The following is a 16601-nucleotide window of genomic DNA, read 5'->3' on the forward strand; positions in this document are numbered from 1 at the left end:
AGGGGATCAGCCCATGTGGCTAGTCCGGAGAATTCTCCTGAGTCTGGGAAGGATACATTACCTGATAATTGCAGAAAAAAATCCCTTGCCCCAGGAAATGAATAACACAAGGAAGGAACTGAAGACACTCCCACCAGGCCTCAAGTATGCTTATTTGGAGGAGGATGAGGCATTCCCAGTAATAGTCAACAGTAACTTGACTGAGGAGTAGGAGAAGGAACTGTTGGAAGTGATTAGGCGGAACAAGAAAGCAATAGGGTGGACCCTCTCTGATTTAGTAGGAATCAGTCCTGATCTCTGCATGCACCACATCTGTTTAGAAGAAGGTGTGAAGGCTCACCGAGACGCACAACGGAAACTGAATCCAAACATGCGCGAGAAAGTTCTGAAAGAGGTGTTGAAATTGCTCTCTCTAGGGATCATCTACTCTATTCCAGACAGTGAGTGGGTCAGTCCTATCCATATGATGCCCAAAAAGTCTGGAATACAGGTTGTCAAGAATGATAAGAACGAATTGGTGCCCACTAGGCTGGTGACGGGGTGGAGGATGTGCATCGACTACAGGAAGCTGAATGAGGCCACAAAGAAGGATCACTTCCCCCTACCCTTCATTGATCAGATGTTAGAAAGATTGGCTGGAAAACAGTATTTTTGCTTCCTTGATGGATACAGTGGCTATTTCCAGATCTACTTTAACCCAGAGGACCAAGGGAAAACCACGTTCACGTGCCCTTTTGGTACGTATGCATACCGAAGAATGCCGTTTGGATTGTGTAACGCACCAGGAACGTTCCAACGGTGTATGATGAGTATTTTTTTGGATTTTCTTGAAGTATGCATTGGGATATTCATGGATGATTTTACCGTACATGGGAATTCGTTCGACACTTGTTTGGCCAGCCTTGACCTAGTGTTGAAAAGATGCCAGGAGAAACACCTAGTTTTGAACTTCGAAAAATGCCACTTCATGGTGACTGAAGGTATTGTCCTGGGTCATGTGGTTTCTGAAAGAGGAATACAGGTGGACAAGGCAAAGGTAGAAGTGATATCAAAGTTATCTTACCCCACGAACCAAAAAGAAGTCAGAGGCTTCCTGGGTCACACAGGATTTTATAGGAGGTTTATCAAGGATTTCGCGAAAATCGCGCAACCGCTCACTCATTTGTTACACAACGATGTGGAATTCGTCTTTGACAAAGGATGCAAGAAAGCCTTTCAGTTGCTTAAGGACAGACTCGTGTCCGCACCAATAATCAGGACGCCAGATTGGAATCACCCCTTTGAGATAATGTGCGATGCGAGTGATTTCGCTGTGGGAGCTGTCCTAGGGCAGAAGATAGACGGAAAAAGTTATGTGATCTTCTATGCATCCAAGACTCTAAATCAAGCTCAGAAGAATTTCAAGAAGTGTTGCGAGAGGTGCCAACAGACAGGAGGAATTTCAAGAAGGCTTGAGATGCCACAAGTCCCGGTGATTGTTAGTGAAATCTTTGACGTATGGGGGATGGACTTCATGGGACCATTTCCATCATCCCGTGGGAACACATATATATTGGTTGCAGTAGACTATGTGTCTAAATGGATAGAAGCTAAGGCCACCACAACATGTGAATCGAAGGAGGTGGCAAAATTTCTGAAGGCCAATATCTTCAACAGATATGGAGTTCCTCGAGCCATTGTCTCAGATCAAGGAACACATTTCTGTAATCGCACCATTGAGGCTCTGATGAAGAAATATGGTGTTCACCATAGGGTATCTACCCCATACCACCCTCAGTCTAACGGCCAAGCAGAAATTTCTAATCGCGAGATCAAGGCAATATTGGAGAAGACAGTTAATCCGTCAAGGAAAGACTGGAGTAAGAGGCTCGGCGATGCATTATAGGCCTACAGAACTGCTTTCAAGACTCCTATCGGAATGTCGCCTTATAGGCTGGTGTTTTGCAAAATGTGTCACTTGACCGTGGGTATCGAGCACAAGGCGTACTGGGCAGTCAAGGAGAAGAGTATGAAGCCTTCGGCTTGTGAGGAAGAAAGGAAGTTACAGTTACAAGAACTGGAGGAACTGAGGCTGGAGTCTTATGAGTCTGCCATGTGGTATAAGGAAAGGACAAAATTATGGCATGACAAGAATCTTCGGGTCAAGGAACTCCATGTGGGACAGAGGGTGCTCCTTTTCCAATCCCGGCTCAAGCTGATGCCAGGAAAGTTGAAGTCTAAGTGGATCGGTCCATATACCATTGTCGGCCTCCGCGCAAATGGAGCACTAGAGATCCAGGGAAGTGCCTCTAACTCTGTCCCTTTTCTTGTTAATGGTCACAAAGTGAAAGTCTATAGGGATAATTCTGAGTTGTGTGTAGTGGAGGAAGTGCCACTAGGCGCACTCTCTATTATCACCTAGTCAGACAAGGAGGTATTTTCGATGAATTCCTGGGTCAGGGAAATTGGTTGACATTTTAAGCATATACACTGAACCAGGGAATCTCGAGAATACTCAAAAGGAGTGTGTAAATAGTTTAATTACGTTTTAAGCATAGGAAAATCCAAAAAACATGTTTATAAAATTTAAATCTTCCAAAAATATTTTCGAAGCACCAGACTTCGTAGGAAATCCGATGCCTTATATTCTAACCTTGACCTAGGAGTCTGGCGTCTTCATATTTTTTTTAAGTATAGGGTCATGGTCAGGGAAATCAGCTAGGGAAGGAGAGCCTGGAGAAGTAAGTCAAGGAGGGATGGAGATAATTTGAATTTCAAATTGGCCGATATTTATGGGAGGTGTACGGTTGCTTACATCACGCCTACAACCGCACCATCTTTTCACCAAAAAAGGCTAATCGGCATTTCTCTCCCCAATAATCCCAATCGACGACAACTGCATTTTCTCTTCCTTCTCTCTACTTTGTTTCTCTCTCAAGAACACAAACCCTAACCAATTTCGATCGAGTTTTCTTCTTGATTTCAGATTTACAGTAATGGATCCAACTCAGGCCACCAGAAGTTCGCAGCCGACGGTGTATGACGCAGTTCTGTTGGCAGAATTGATGCAAAAATTAGGTAGCGTCGAGAAGACGAAGGAAGTCTACGCTCTGTTCTCCGCCAGCCTGATGACATCCGCGGCGGCCATACCATCACCGACGATTCCAGCGGATTCGACGGCACAGCCCGCAGTTCCCCAAGAAGAAAGGCCTCAAGATTCAACCAGGGTACCGGACTCTGGTTCTCAACAAGCAGAAACCGCTTCACTGGAGGCAGATAAAGAAGAGGCGACGAACGAACTGCCGGCGGATGGTGAGCGGAATGACGCACAAACGGAGATGGAGGCCGAACAACAAGGTGATGGAAACCCTAACTCTGAGGGTGAGGAAAAGGGGGAAACCCCTGTTCGAAAGGAGATTGTTGAGGGGGAAACCCCTGTTATGGAAGAAATTGTGGAGGGGGAAACCCCTACTGTGGAAAGGATTGCTGAGGGGGAAACCCCTATTCACGAAGAAGTTGCTGAGGGGGAAACCCATGTTTTAAAGTTGATGGCCGAGGGGGAAACCCCTATGGAGACTGGGGATGAAACCCCCAAGGATTTTAGGGGTGCGACCCCTGAACCCATGGAGGAGGGGGCAACCCCGAGTGATGTCAGGGGGGAAACCCCTGTTTATATTGAGGGGGCGACCCCGATGGTGAATGATGTGGGGGAAACCCCAGAAAAGCTTGTGGAAGAAACGAACCTAGAGACTACTGGAGTACAGGAGCCCATCGAGGAAGGGCTAGATCTGATTGTAGACCTGGTGGATGGCCAGGAGGAAGACGAACCCCGGGTGGACGAGAGAGCAGAGAGGAGAAGGGCCAGACGGAGTCTACTTGATGAAGTAGATGACTTGGTTTATTCCGAGAAGGAGGAGTTCCCTGCCCGAGGGACAGAAGCGGAGGTGGCAGAGTATCGTCGCCTGGCCAAGGAAAGGGCAAGGAAAGGAAAGGCAGCTGCGACCCAGCCAAAGCGGTCAAGGAAAGCTCCCTCCGTCGTGGAGGTTGAGGAGAACCTTTCCCCAGTGACCGAAGTTCCCTCGACCGATGAACAAGACAAGCCTACTCCTGGGTCCAATTCTGAACTTGGAGAATCTAAAGAGGAGTTTGCCAAGGACGTCCGGAGGTGTGGCTGACTAAGGAACTGCTGGAGTCGATGAGGCATTTCGACGATCAGAAACGGGCCACAGTGTACAAAGAGAGATACAGTGCTGGGAAGATGGCTAAGTCTGGCAAGCAGTGCAGCTCCGAGGAACTCATGACGATTGCATGTGATGAAGATTTCCGCGCATGTATCTATTCAATCGGTTTTGAGTGGTTATTGAAGCACAACCAGGAGAGAGTGCCGGTGGACTTAGCACGGGAGTTTTTCTCGACATTCCGATTAAAGAACACTTCTGACCTCGAAGCGGACTCCATCACATTCAGGCTTTTTAATGAGGAACATGAAATGAGCATCCGAGAGTGGTCCCTGAGAATGGGGTTATTTACCAAGGCTGAGGACGATGAAGGCATATGGAATGAGAGGATGGTTGGCGTACCGAAGAACACGCCAGGATTCAAAGTACAAGCAGCATGGGAACTAGTCACTCACTCCAAGGCAGGAGCATTCAAATCCAGTTACTCTAAGGCCTCTCACATCGAGGATACAATCCTCCGTTTTGCTCAGACGTTTATCAGCTACAACCTAATGGGAACTGCAAATTCAGCTCTGACTACGACCGACCTCTATTTCACTTGGTGCATGGCAAAAGGCGTTAAGGTGCATCTGGGTTACTGGCTGGCTCAAGCATGTCATCAGATGACAAGCAACCCTGCTCGACATATGTATACCTGCCATCTCTTAGGCGCCTACCTCCAGCGGAATATTGAAATGAAGATAGCCAAAACCACTTCCTTGGTCGTGATGTGCGAACTCCCGGAGACTTTCAGTGTTGAGTACTTTTTCAACAAGGGGTTACTCCAAGCTCACGGCAAACAAAACTTTCTTCTACACGGTAGGAGACAAGGTGAAGGCGGAGGCTGAGGAGGCTGCGGAGGCTATGCCGAGTTAAGAGGTCGAGGAGCTGAGGAAGGACGTCCAGGAGGTGAGGAAAGAAATGCAAGTGATGAGGAAAGAAATAGTGAGAGAACTTGGTGGGATAAGGAAAGAGCTGAATGGGAGCCGTGAAGAGGTGAAGACCCTGCGGGGAAACATTGCGGACCTGGCGGTGAAGTCCGCCAAAAAGAACGAGCGGATGACAGAGGTTGTGGAGCTTGTAATGAAGATGTTGAAATGGTTGGAGAAGACACTCCCCTTGACCCAGTCGAAGGCAACTCCTGGGTCCAGCAGCGAGGTCAAGCAACCAGGCCAGAGCAGTCCCTCCGTCCAGCGACCACCGCACCCGCTCAAGCAAATGGTTACCCCGTCCGCGTCCAAGTCAGTGTTAATCCCATCCAGATCAAATTCCATGATGTTAAAGAAACCAGAGTCCGATCAACCAGAGCAAGAGAAGGAAGAAGAGGAGCCGGAGATGCCGGCGAAAAAGAAAGTGAAGATTTGAAGCCTGCTTTTAGTTTGCTAAGTACTGTGTGCACAGAAAGGAATAAAAAGTCTCCTAGGTCCAGCGAATCCACTAGATCACAAGGTCTAGGAACTCACGGATCGTTGGAAGATCTCGGTCGTCGGACACACAAAATATCGCTTCAAAAACCCTCAACCACGTATACTAAAATTAGCACAGGGAAGTAGGGATCGATCCCACAGAGATGAATGCGTAATAAAGCATGCTCAAGGATTCGGGACTATTTTTGGGTTGGCTGCTGCCACGCATTTTTGGGTTGAGGAAATTAAACTAACTTGGAGTGAAATCTGCTACGCTAACAACTAGATCTAGGCAAAATAGAAATCATGCATGAAAACCGGAAAACGAGACAATCACTAGATCTAAGAAACTATTTCCTAAATTACCTAGACCTGGGAAATAAACTGACGGTGGGGACCATTTGCTGAAAAGGTAAAGTACGGATGAAAAGCTGGAAAACAACTAACTAAAGTACTAACTAACAGCGACATCATCTTCTCCAATCAATTTGTATAAAATTTCAGTAGAAACAGAAATGGAACGTGAATCGGAAACGAAGCAGACTGAATTTAAGGCAATTTAACGAAGAACAATTAAAAACTAAACAGATCTACGGCTACTAGACGGAGTAAAATGAAAAGAGAGCAAAAGAGTTCGAAATCCATGCACAACTTGATTCCCATGTTCAGATCCAACCTCGAAATGCTAAATCCACTCTGGATCCAAGCATCCGACACAAACTCCGACCAAAAGTATATCTATAGCTACAGATTCGACAAACAACCACCGATCATCAACAACAATTCAGATCCATAACCTCTTTCCCAGATCAAGCACAGAATTATCCAAAACAGAGAATACATTCAACTGCCGAAATAAAACCTCAAACAAAACTCAGAATCGTAAATCAACACAAGATAAACACCAACATGACATAAACTAAATGCATAGATAACCGATAAGTAGCAACAACCAAAATCGACTTCCAAAACAGTGAAGTTCGACGGAATAAAAGTGCGAAAAGCTGAATGAAAACAGATTGTTTCTTCGCCCCCCGAGAGGACGGTGTTACCACTGACTTTCGCCGAAGATGAACCCCTTAGAAACCCTAAACTATCCCAGAATTCCCATTTCCCAAGTGTGTGTGTGAGTGTGTGAGCTAAGAGCAAAAATCATGTCTCTGGCGTATGCTGCATGTTCCTTTATTTATAGGCGTTGAAGTGGGTCCAGCGTGGTATGAATAGTCTTTGTTGCCCTCAGCTATTGACTTCCTTCTTCTAGCCATTTTTTTTTCTCTTCAATTCTGCTCACTTTCCCTCATTTTCCTTCGCTAGTCCATTGCCTCCAGCTTTTCCTAGATCTAGCGTCTTCTTCACACACCTGGCTTAAAAACTGCGTTAGACCCAGCAAAATAAAGTGTTTTTCACCACATAACCGATGCATGAAATTAGCCTTATCAATGTATTTTGACAACAAAATCAAATACAGAAAAGGGTCAGAAAACTTTGTGGCTGATGCATTGTCAAGAGCCTTTGAGATGATGGTTCATGCTCTCACATCATACATTATTCCTTTGGAACTTATTCCTAAAATCAGATCATCATCGGAGAAGGATCAACAAGTTCAGAAAATTATACCGGAAAAGCAATAGGAACAGACTTCTCATCCTAAATTTAGTTGGCAGAATAGAGAGTTAAGGAGATGTAGGAAGCTTGTTGTGGGAAATGATCTACAATTGCTACTTACAAAAGAATATCATCTCTTCTATATTGGCTGGGAATGACGAGGGAAGTACGGAATTTGTGAGAATGTGTGTAACTTGTAAGCAGTTTAAGGCTGAGAATTCGCCCCCAGCTGGCCTCCTCTAGCCATTGCCTCTACCAGCTTCTCTATTAAGTGATCTTACTATGGATTTTGTGGAAGCCTTGCCAATGTCGAAAGGGAAGAATGTGATATTTGTGGTGGTTGATAGGTTGAGTAAGTACGCTCATTTCATGGCCCTAACTAATCATTTTACATATAAACAAGTGGTTTGAGGTTTTTATGAATTCAGTGTTCAAACTACATGTTATGCCAGCCAAGGTGGTTAATGATCGGGGTTCCACATTTATGAATGCTTTCTGGGTTGTTCTTTGCCTTGTTGGGAATGGAGTTGCTCTATTCGACCGCTTATCATCCGGAGACTGACGGCCAGTCAGAGGTTGTAAACCGTTGTAGTGCTACTTAAGGTGTACAATTGGAAAGAAACCTCACTCGTGGCATCAGTGGTTGGGACTTGCTGAATATTGGTACAATACGACCTATCACTCAAGCATTCGAATGACACCATTCGAAGCCCAGTATGGGTATGCTCCACCCATTCACATGCCCTACTTACCCGGGGATTCAAGAGTGGAGGCGGTTGATATAGCCTTGAGGAACAGAGAAGAAATGATTCTTTTGCTCAAAAAGCACCTCCAAAGAGCTGCTGATAGGATGCAAAAGCAAGCCAACAAGCATCGCATGGACAGAAACTATGAGATTGGGGATTGGGTGTGGCTTAAAGCTACAAACTTAACCGCAGAAATCAATCTGAGGGGCTCACCACAAGTTTGAGCTGAACTTCTATGGGCCATATTAGATACTGGATAGAATTGGAAAGGTAGCTTATAGGCTGAACCTTCTTGTGTCGGCAACCATCCATAATGTCTTCCATGTCTCGTTGCTATGACCCTCCGCCCCACCAACTGGACCGATTACACATGTGCCTTTGGTCTCTCACATCAGGGATGCCGTGCCTCAGGCCATACTTTAACGTAAGATGGTGAAGAAGCATAATCAAGTAGTCACGCAATGGCTGCTTCATTACGAAGGTCACTCACTGGAAGAAGTTTCATGGGAGTATGCCGACGAGATTAAGGCAAAATTTCCTTATTGTTGCATGCATACCATGCATGACCCATGCATTGCATGCAACGACGAGTATGAGTAGCTAAATAAATAAGGATCATGGCAGATGGAATAAGGAGCCACGTGTATCGTCCGGACTGGTACATGAAGAGGGAGTACGTGAGTATGTGGAGTGAGGAGCACGAAATTAGAGTGGGGAGTGAGGAGTATCTATCGACCACACTCACTCATTCGGCACGTTAGTTGTGTGATTGAGCATTGAGCTAAGGGATCCGAGATCCGTAGCATTTATCTATTGTTATCATTTTTGTTCATTATCAATTCCTATTCACTGTATTGTTGTTATTGAATTCCTATTATCAATCAACCGTCGTGCTTATTTCGTCGTTATATTGGTGTTGTTGCTATTTGTGCTTGATTGTGTTGTATGGAGTCAGTTTTGTGGATATAAGCTAAGATTCTAGCCAATCTGAGCTTGAATAGTAACACATTTATTATCATGGAAAGAGGCAAACATGGAATCTCTCAGAATCAAGAAAAGAGGAGAATAATCGAGACAAGCAGAAGAAGGGAATCCAAGGAGAAGGCTCACAAGAGAGAAACGGAGTTGGTTGAATTGAAGCTCTTTCTCAGAGAGAGGACGACAAAAGCACTGAAGCTCCGAGAGAGAAGACGCATAAGCTACCAGCAATCCAACCATGGCCACGCCTCCTCACCTTGATCCAGGTAACAGCTCTTCTTTTTTTAGTAATTAAATTCTGTATATCGTTTCTAAGTTAAAAACGCCAAGCAAAACGAGAGGGCGGTTGTATAACCGGAGCGTAAGTTCGCCGACGGTGCCACAGGCGGCGGAATTTCTGACGAGGCGGAGCTAGGGTTTCTAGAAAAGGGGATGTAAAAGATTATCAACATAAAATCGGAATCCGATCTAATTACTCACTTGTTTGAGAAATGATTTGTGGCGTGATTGTGTTTTTTGAGCAACGCATGAATTCTCATATGAAAATTGATTATCAACAAAAATTGACACTTATGATGCAAGTAGGATGGAGATAAACATTTCCCAGAGGAAGGAAAAATTGCAATCAACATCATCTCGTGCACCAGTGAGAAAAGCTGAGAGAAAATACAATATATGATTAGTTGTTTTTCCTTTGCAAATTCCAACATCTTTACAGTTTTCTTTTCCTTGATTCAGTGTGTTCTATAGTTCTATGGATCATCTACTGATGTGAAATATGTTTAATCAGCTGGTGGGAGAAAAGGACTTGAAGGCGAGAAAATTAAGCGAATTTTTGACATGGAAATAGTGTATCTCAGTGCTGAAGAGATGAGACGGAAAACAGAGGAGTCTGAACGGAGAGCAATTCGGGATCAGGATACTCAACTAAAAAAACTCGAAGGAATCATAAAATCCCTTATTCACAGACCTGACAGTGTACATCTACGTGTTTCAAATTCATTAGTATATATCTGTCTATTAGTGTATTGTAGATTAAATTTAATTTTAACTCCTCAATTATTGTTTTAGGGAATGCCAAAGTTGGAGTTGTTGCAGTACTATTTCGAGCTAATTCATGAAAAGATTAATCTTTCAATGATGTTGAATGATGATGTGTTTGGCAAGAAATATAAGATTTTTATATTTCTTGAGGATGTCAATAAATTTTGTCTACTAGAGCCAATTCCAGATTGCTGTATAATTTCCTACATGTGGTAAGTCTTTTATTTACTTGATTGGACTAGTAGTGTAGGTGCTATTGCATGTATTATATTGTCTAATTTGTTGGTGATATTGGTAGGTACCTTCACAGGGAAATGAAAAAAGAAAACATGCTCCATAAATTTCGATTTGTGAATCCAAATAACATCTCAAACAGGTTAACCAGAAATCAAAGAGCCCGTTCTTTAGCTGATAGGTTGATTGGGGCATCAGCAGATCAACTTGTGTTGGCACCGTGTAATGTAGGGTAAGTAAGGTATCGGAGTACATTTTCAAATTTATATGGGTAGAGCCGTACAGGAAACAAAAATCAGTTTGGGGGGACTTCACCTTACACCGGCCCTCCTCGGGCCAACCCCTGATTACAGCTCACTTTCATATTCATTTGGATATTTATAATTTGAGTGTTGCAAATCATTTTGTAGTTTTCATTGGATTCTCACGGTCATCCAACCGTACACCAAGACTGTTTTTTGGTTTGATCCTCTTAGCCATCGCATTCGTCATAATGCTTGGAAAGATGCTGTGGATGAGTAAGTTTTGTTAAACCTTTCCTGCATTTTTATTTAGTCAGTCAATGATATACTAATTTTTCTCAAATTTGTAAATCCATGCAGCGCCTTATCGATGTTTAGTTCATCCAAAGGAGAGAATGAAAAAAAATCTCCAACTTGGGTGGTTGTAAAAGTATGGATGTATCTTTGAATTTATTTGAATACAAGGATACATAGTATTCATTTTACTATTCTATTAGCCGCACTAATGCATGATTTATAACATAGGCTCCTCGCCAACCAGATTCGAAGCAATGTGGATTCTACATAATGCAGTATATGAGAGAAATCATCAGAACTTGTAGATATCCCGGTTCAATTTCTCTACAAACAATGGTACAGTAATGTGCATAGAGTTCTTCTCATCTTATATTTTTGTGAGCTTTCTTGGCTTATTATCAAATGCTTCTGTCATCCAGAAACTAAATGTCACTTTACTAAAGTTCACACATTATATGACCTGAACCCACAGTTATTAAAATTAGTTAACTGGGTCAAAATTCATTTTTAGGCAGATGTCTCTCTGACATTTCTTTCAAGCTTAAGTCTACTGATTTGAAATTTAGTAACTTGTTAGTGACTTAAAAATCCTCTCCTTCTATACAGTGGATAAAGCTTCTTGATCTAATTAGAATAAACTAGGAAGTAAAAGGAGAACTACTACATGGATTTGATTTAGTTTTATGGATTTGATATGCAAAATGCACACTAATTAGGCAAGTTTTTCATGTTTTATATTGCAAATTAATTACTAAGTAGTGTGATTAATACATTAGATGTGTGTGTGCGCGCATTTTATAGTTTACCGAACGCAGTTATTCTATGAGTGAAATTGATGAAATGCGATCAGAGTGGGCAGACGGCATACTTGACCATTTTCGATTGCCAACAGACCAGGTAGGCCCGGTATTATTCATGATTTAAATCAATCTTTAGTTTCAGTATTACAATATCTTTTCCCACTTCTTCTCCATTGCAGCAGGCCGTGTCTCCTATTCACTCCACAACTCTTACTTCAGCAGCAATGATTGATCCCACCACTACTTTTCCAACTGTTTTGACTCGGCCAACGACAGCTCGCCCAACTCGCACCATCAAGAAACCATCTTATCTTAAAAATTACTACATATGAACTATTGTTATCTTGTTATCTGATAGGAGAGAATTGATATGCTGAGGGACAATATGTGAGGGACTATGAGAGCCTCTTTTTTTCTGCCATGTCAGCAATCTTTTTTTTCTTTTTTTTTCACAGAATTCTCTCTTCTCTGATTTAACGCAACTGCCGAGATTTACAAAAAATTCACCCTGCTCTCAGCGTTCCTTCTCCTGCCAATTCTCAACTTTCATTTTTTTTTTATCAAGATGAAGAGAATGAATGCAAACAAGAAGAAGAAAAATAGGTTAATTCGATTTTGGTACTGCACAAATTCTCCATAAATATTCTCTTTTTTTTCACAATCAATATGATACTACAATTGTTCTCTTACAAAATTCATGCGTAGCTTTGGGAATTTGTTGAATGAAATGTGTTGTTATGCAATTGGGTTGGAATGGAGATGCAATGGAGGGTGATGAATTAAATAGCCTATAGTTGATTAGAAGTTAGGCTGTGACATCCCTAATCCGAAACCTACGTTATTTTGCATATTATCATATTATATTGTCATGACATATTTTATTGTCATTTATACTACAGAGATATGAGTGTGTCATAGAGAATATATTTATGGTTATGATCGACTCACTATAATCGAATATATAGATAGCTCTGATTTACGGAAATCATTAAATGAATGTATATATATATATATATATATATATATATATATATATATATATATATATATATATATATATATATATATATATATATATATATATTGTATTATAATATAAATTAGTACATATATATATTAGTTATGTAAATGTGTGTGCATGTGTACTATGTAGTACTAGTATTTATGTACGTACATATTTATGTATATTAAATAGAAAATGATATTGATCCTAAACTAACATATATAAATAATAATAGTAGCATAGTTTGAAAAATATAAATGTGTTAGTATGTACGTGGTAGTAGTTAGTAGTGCCACTAATCTTGTTGGACAAGTGTAACAAAAGTATAATATATAGCATGCATGTTGCTTTAATATTTATAATTAATATAAGTAGCTTTAAGTTATTGTTTTTCAATAACCGCCTTGCATGCTTATATACATGCGTAGAGTCAGTGAGCTTGAGGAAGGAAAAAAAAAAGAAAAAGAAAACAGAAGAAAAATAGAGAGGGAGACGTAGATTGAAAAACAAAATTTTATATAGTTATGCACTAAAATCAAATAGAATTGCACTATTGAGATTCAAGGATCGAGAAACTGATTAGGAGGCAGATTCAGAACTTGGTTAGATTTTCTGCCGTAATCAGGTGTGTATAAATCACACTTTTAATTTTACATATTTTACGTGCTTCTTTGCTAGATGTTAAATAAAGTTAATAATTTGATTATATGATGTGACTTTGATATAATTATGTCTTATTTGATATTGATGGTGAAATATGATGTGGATATGTGATTGGTGCAATATATATGTTTTGCATATGGTATTGGAATTAATTGAATCATTTGATTAAAGAGGATCTGTGATAGTCATGTCTTGAATCTGAAATCATAGTGGACATATTGAGACCTTCGGGTCAATCATATTGGGACCTTCGGGTCAAATCATATTGGGACCTACGGGTCAATTCACAGTGGGACCTACGGGTCAAATCATAGTGGGACCTTCGGGTCAAATCATAGTGGCATATTGGAAATCCCGGGCAGATACTATGCTTGAACTATCACAGAATAATAAACTGAACATAGTGGCATATGCATATTTATATGGAAATATTTTAATAATTGTTGATAATTGTTATATATATTGGTTAAAGAATATATTGATATATGGGATGTGGAATTAAAGGTAAGGTTTATATACACTGAGTTGTGGCTCATATAAACCACTAATATTTTTCAGGAATAAGATATCAATGATGTGTGGGTTGATGTGAGTTACAGTTATTAATAGGGTCGGCGGCTGACACGTTTTAGCAACTTTCTCCTCCTCATTGTTTTTGCATGTAGATAAATGTATAGTATACAGAGTGGTGAGAAGGTGCCACTACTGTTCAGAATATTTTGAATATGTACTTGATAAAAGAGTGGTTTTTGAAATTTTATAATATGTGTGCTTCTAAAAATTTGAATTTATTTATAGTAAGTGCATAAGTCATAGGGGTTGAGGTGTGACAGTTTAGGTGGTATCAGAGCGGAGATAGAATCCCGCTGGGACATGGCATATATGAATATCGTATGATACATTATGGTTAGAAGTTTCATTTTCATTTCAATTATCATGAACATGTGACAACGAGGAGAGAAGGGTCAGCCCCCCTGCATCGTCAATTAATTGTAGAAACATCTCATATACATGTTGCATCATATGGGGATTACCCAGACTTTTAGAACAAAGAGTACATGGACCAATGATGAGGTAAAGAGGTAGAAAATTTAAAGAGCTCGAGTAGAAGTTGTTGATTTTATCGGACTAATCTGACTGAGGCTGGGATATTGTTAAAAGTGATAGAACCGGTGTGCAATCAGATGAGTTATATGTCAGAAGAAGGTTTTGATTATACGGTATCTCTTCCTTGAAGCTATACTTACTCTTGGTGGGAGACAGTCCCACAAGCTATGATACAACCTCTGGCATTCTGGTGTTTAGTTCAGACTATTTTTCTAGAGAACTCAATGCTAAATATATGCAAAGAAGTGTATTGTGATAAGAAGCAGAGAAGGTTTTGTCTTTAAAGAAGGAACTATGTTTGTTGATTATGAGTTGGCATTATTTCAGTATACACGGTTTATCTAGACTGCGTGGTGCGAGTTAATTCAATTGAGCTGCCAACGGATATTGATTCTCTTGTTCATACACAAGTTTTGATATTACTATGGGTATAGATTGGTTTTCACTTCATCGAACCAAGGTAGCTTGTCAAGTAAACGAAATGCAATATAATCATCGTGACGGGATCGAGTGATATTTTACGGTAATCAATATATTGTTCCAGGTTTTCTTATATTATCCAGATCGGCTTTTTGATTTATTGGAAGTGCAGATTTATCTGGATTTTCACCTTATCAGGAGTTACATTTCTCTATTGAGCACTGCATTTATTTTTATTTCTACTTATCAACCGTCTTCATTAGAGTTTCAAGAATTTAAGAATCAGTTACAAGAGTTGTCTGCTAGAGGATTTATACGACCCAGTGTTTCATCTTAAAGTGCACCAATATCATATTTGAAGAAGAAAGCCTGCACATTGCGATTTTATATACTCTATTAAATGTCGAATCAAGTGACAGTGAAGAATAAATATTCATTATCGAGAGTCGAAGACTTATTTGACCAGTTTCAAGAGTCTCTCAACCATCACTTGAACATCAGTATTTAAAGTTCAGCGAAATGAACAACTCTATGCTAAGTTGAGTAAAGGTGGGTTTTTGCTAGAGCATGTGGTATTGTTAGGACACGTGGTATCAGGTCGTGTAATAGAAGTGGATCGACAAAAGATTGAACTGGTTTTCAACTGAAAATATTTCTTTATTATTATTCAATTGATAATGAAGTTAGTATGACAGAATTCTTCTTTTATATGAAGTGAAGCATATCAAAAGAGTTTTAATGAGTGGAAGCATCGGTTGAATATGTCACCTATTTTGGTTATCTCCGCAGGTACAAGATATTATGTTATTTATAGTGATGCGCTGAAACATGGATTTGGTTATCTTTGACTTAATGGAAAGTTTATTACTTATGCGTCGTAACAAACCCAAGTACAAGGAGTTTCTTATTCTATTCAAAATCTGTTATTAGCGACATTATTTTGCTTTGAAGATTTGGCATCATTATCCGTAGGAACGCTTATATGGTATTCTAGTATCTTATATATTGACAGAGATCTGCGATTTACTATCTCGGTCTTGATAAAGTCTTTTTTTGAGTTTCACCTCAGAAAGAAAGGAGTCATGCAATTTGAGCAAAAAGTTAAGTTGAGTCCTCATTATATTGAACCGTGAGATATTGTTGAATGAGTTGAACCATTGGCGTATAGGTTCACATTACCTCCAGAGTTGGCACAGATTCATAATATTTCTCTACGCCAGAAGGATTCGGCTTTATCGATCTGATTCTTCGCAAGAATTATCTACATCTGTTTACCGGTTAGCAATTTCATAGACTGCGTTAACTTAGAGAGAAATGAATTTTGTGGACAAAATTCTTAAAGTGGGGAAGAATTGTGACATCCCTAATCCGAAACCTACGTTATTTTGCATATTATCATATTATATTGTCATGACATATTTTATTGTCATTTATACTACAGAGATATGAGTGTGTCATAGAGAATATATTTATGGTTATGATCGACTACTATAATCGAATATATAGATAGCTCTGATTTACGGAAATCATTAAATGAATGTATATATATATATATATATATATTGTATTATAGTATAAATTAGTACATATATATATTAGTTATGTAAATGTGTGTGCATGTGTACTATGTAGTACTAGTATTTATGTACGTACATATTTATGTATATTAAATAGAAAATGATATTGATCCTAAACTAACATATATAAATAATAATAGTAGCATAGTTTGAAAAATATAAATGTGTTAGTATGTACGTGGTAGTAGTTAGTAGTGCCACTAATCTTGTTGGACAAGTGTAACAAAAGTATAATATATAGCATGCATGTTGCTTTAATATTTATAATTAATATAAGTAGCTT

At 40.0% G+C, this 16601-nt stretch overlaps 2 protein-coding genes across 4 annotated transcripts; both read left to right on the forward strand.

Moving 5' to 3' along the window:
- The first annotated feature begins 2975 nt into the window (after positions 1 to 2975).
- On the forward strand, positions 2976 to 5044 carry LOC148929333 (uncharacterized). The gene is made up of 3 exons (XM_089056804.1): positions 2976 to 3452; positions 3744 to 3994; positions 4120 to 5044. The coding sequence occupies exons 1-3, from the start codon at positions 2976 to 2978 to the stop codon at positions 5042 to 5044; spliced, it is 1653 nt and encodes a 550-aa protein (XP_088912930.1).
- Positions 5045 to 8737: 3693 nt separating this feature from the next.
- Positions 8738 to 12054, forward strand: LOC125192769 (uncharacterized). 3 transcript variants are annotated; one of them, XM_089057092.1, is made up of 9 exons: positions 8738 to 9197; positions 9722 to 9909; positions 10003 to 10187; positions 10274 to 10441; positions 10620 to 10727; positions 10812 to 10881; positions 10977 to 11084; positions 11550 to 11645; positions 11731 to 12054. In XM_089057092.1, exons 1-9 carry the CDS (start codon positions 9170 to 9172, stop codon positions 11878 to 11880), a joined length of 1101 nt encoding a protein of 366 aa, XP_088913218.1. In that variant the 5' UTR covers positions 8738 to 9169; the 3' UTR covers positions 11881 to 12054. The 3 variants fall into 3 exon arrangements, with proteins under 3 accessions (XP_088913218.1, XP_047946371.2, XP_047946368.2); XM_048090414.2 differs by having other exon boundaries at positions 8740 to 9197; positions 9670 to 9909; positions 11728 to 12054; XM_048090411.2 differs by having other exon boundaries at positions 8740 to 9197; positions 11728 to 12054.
- Positions 12055 to 16601: the final 4547 nt, after the last annotated feature.

Source organism: Salvia hispanica, chromosome 4, assembly GCF_029641045.1.
Source record: "Salvia hispanica isolate PSC_SH4W2 chromosome 4, Shi_PSC_v1, whole genome shotgun sequence".
Lineage (NCBI taxonomy): Eukaryota > Viridiplantae > Streptophyta > Magnoliopsida > Lamiales > Lamiaceae > Salvia > Salvia hispanica.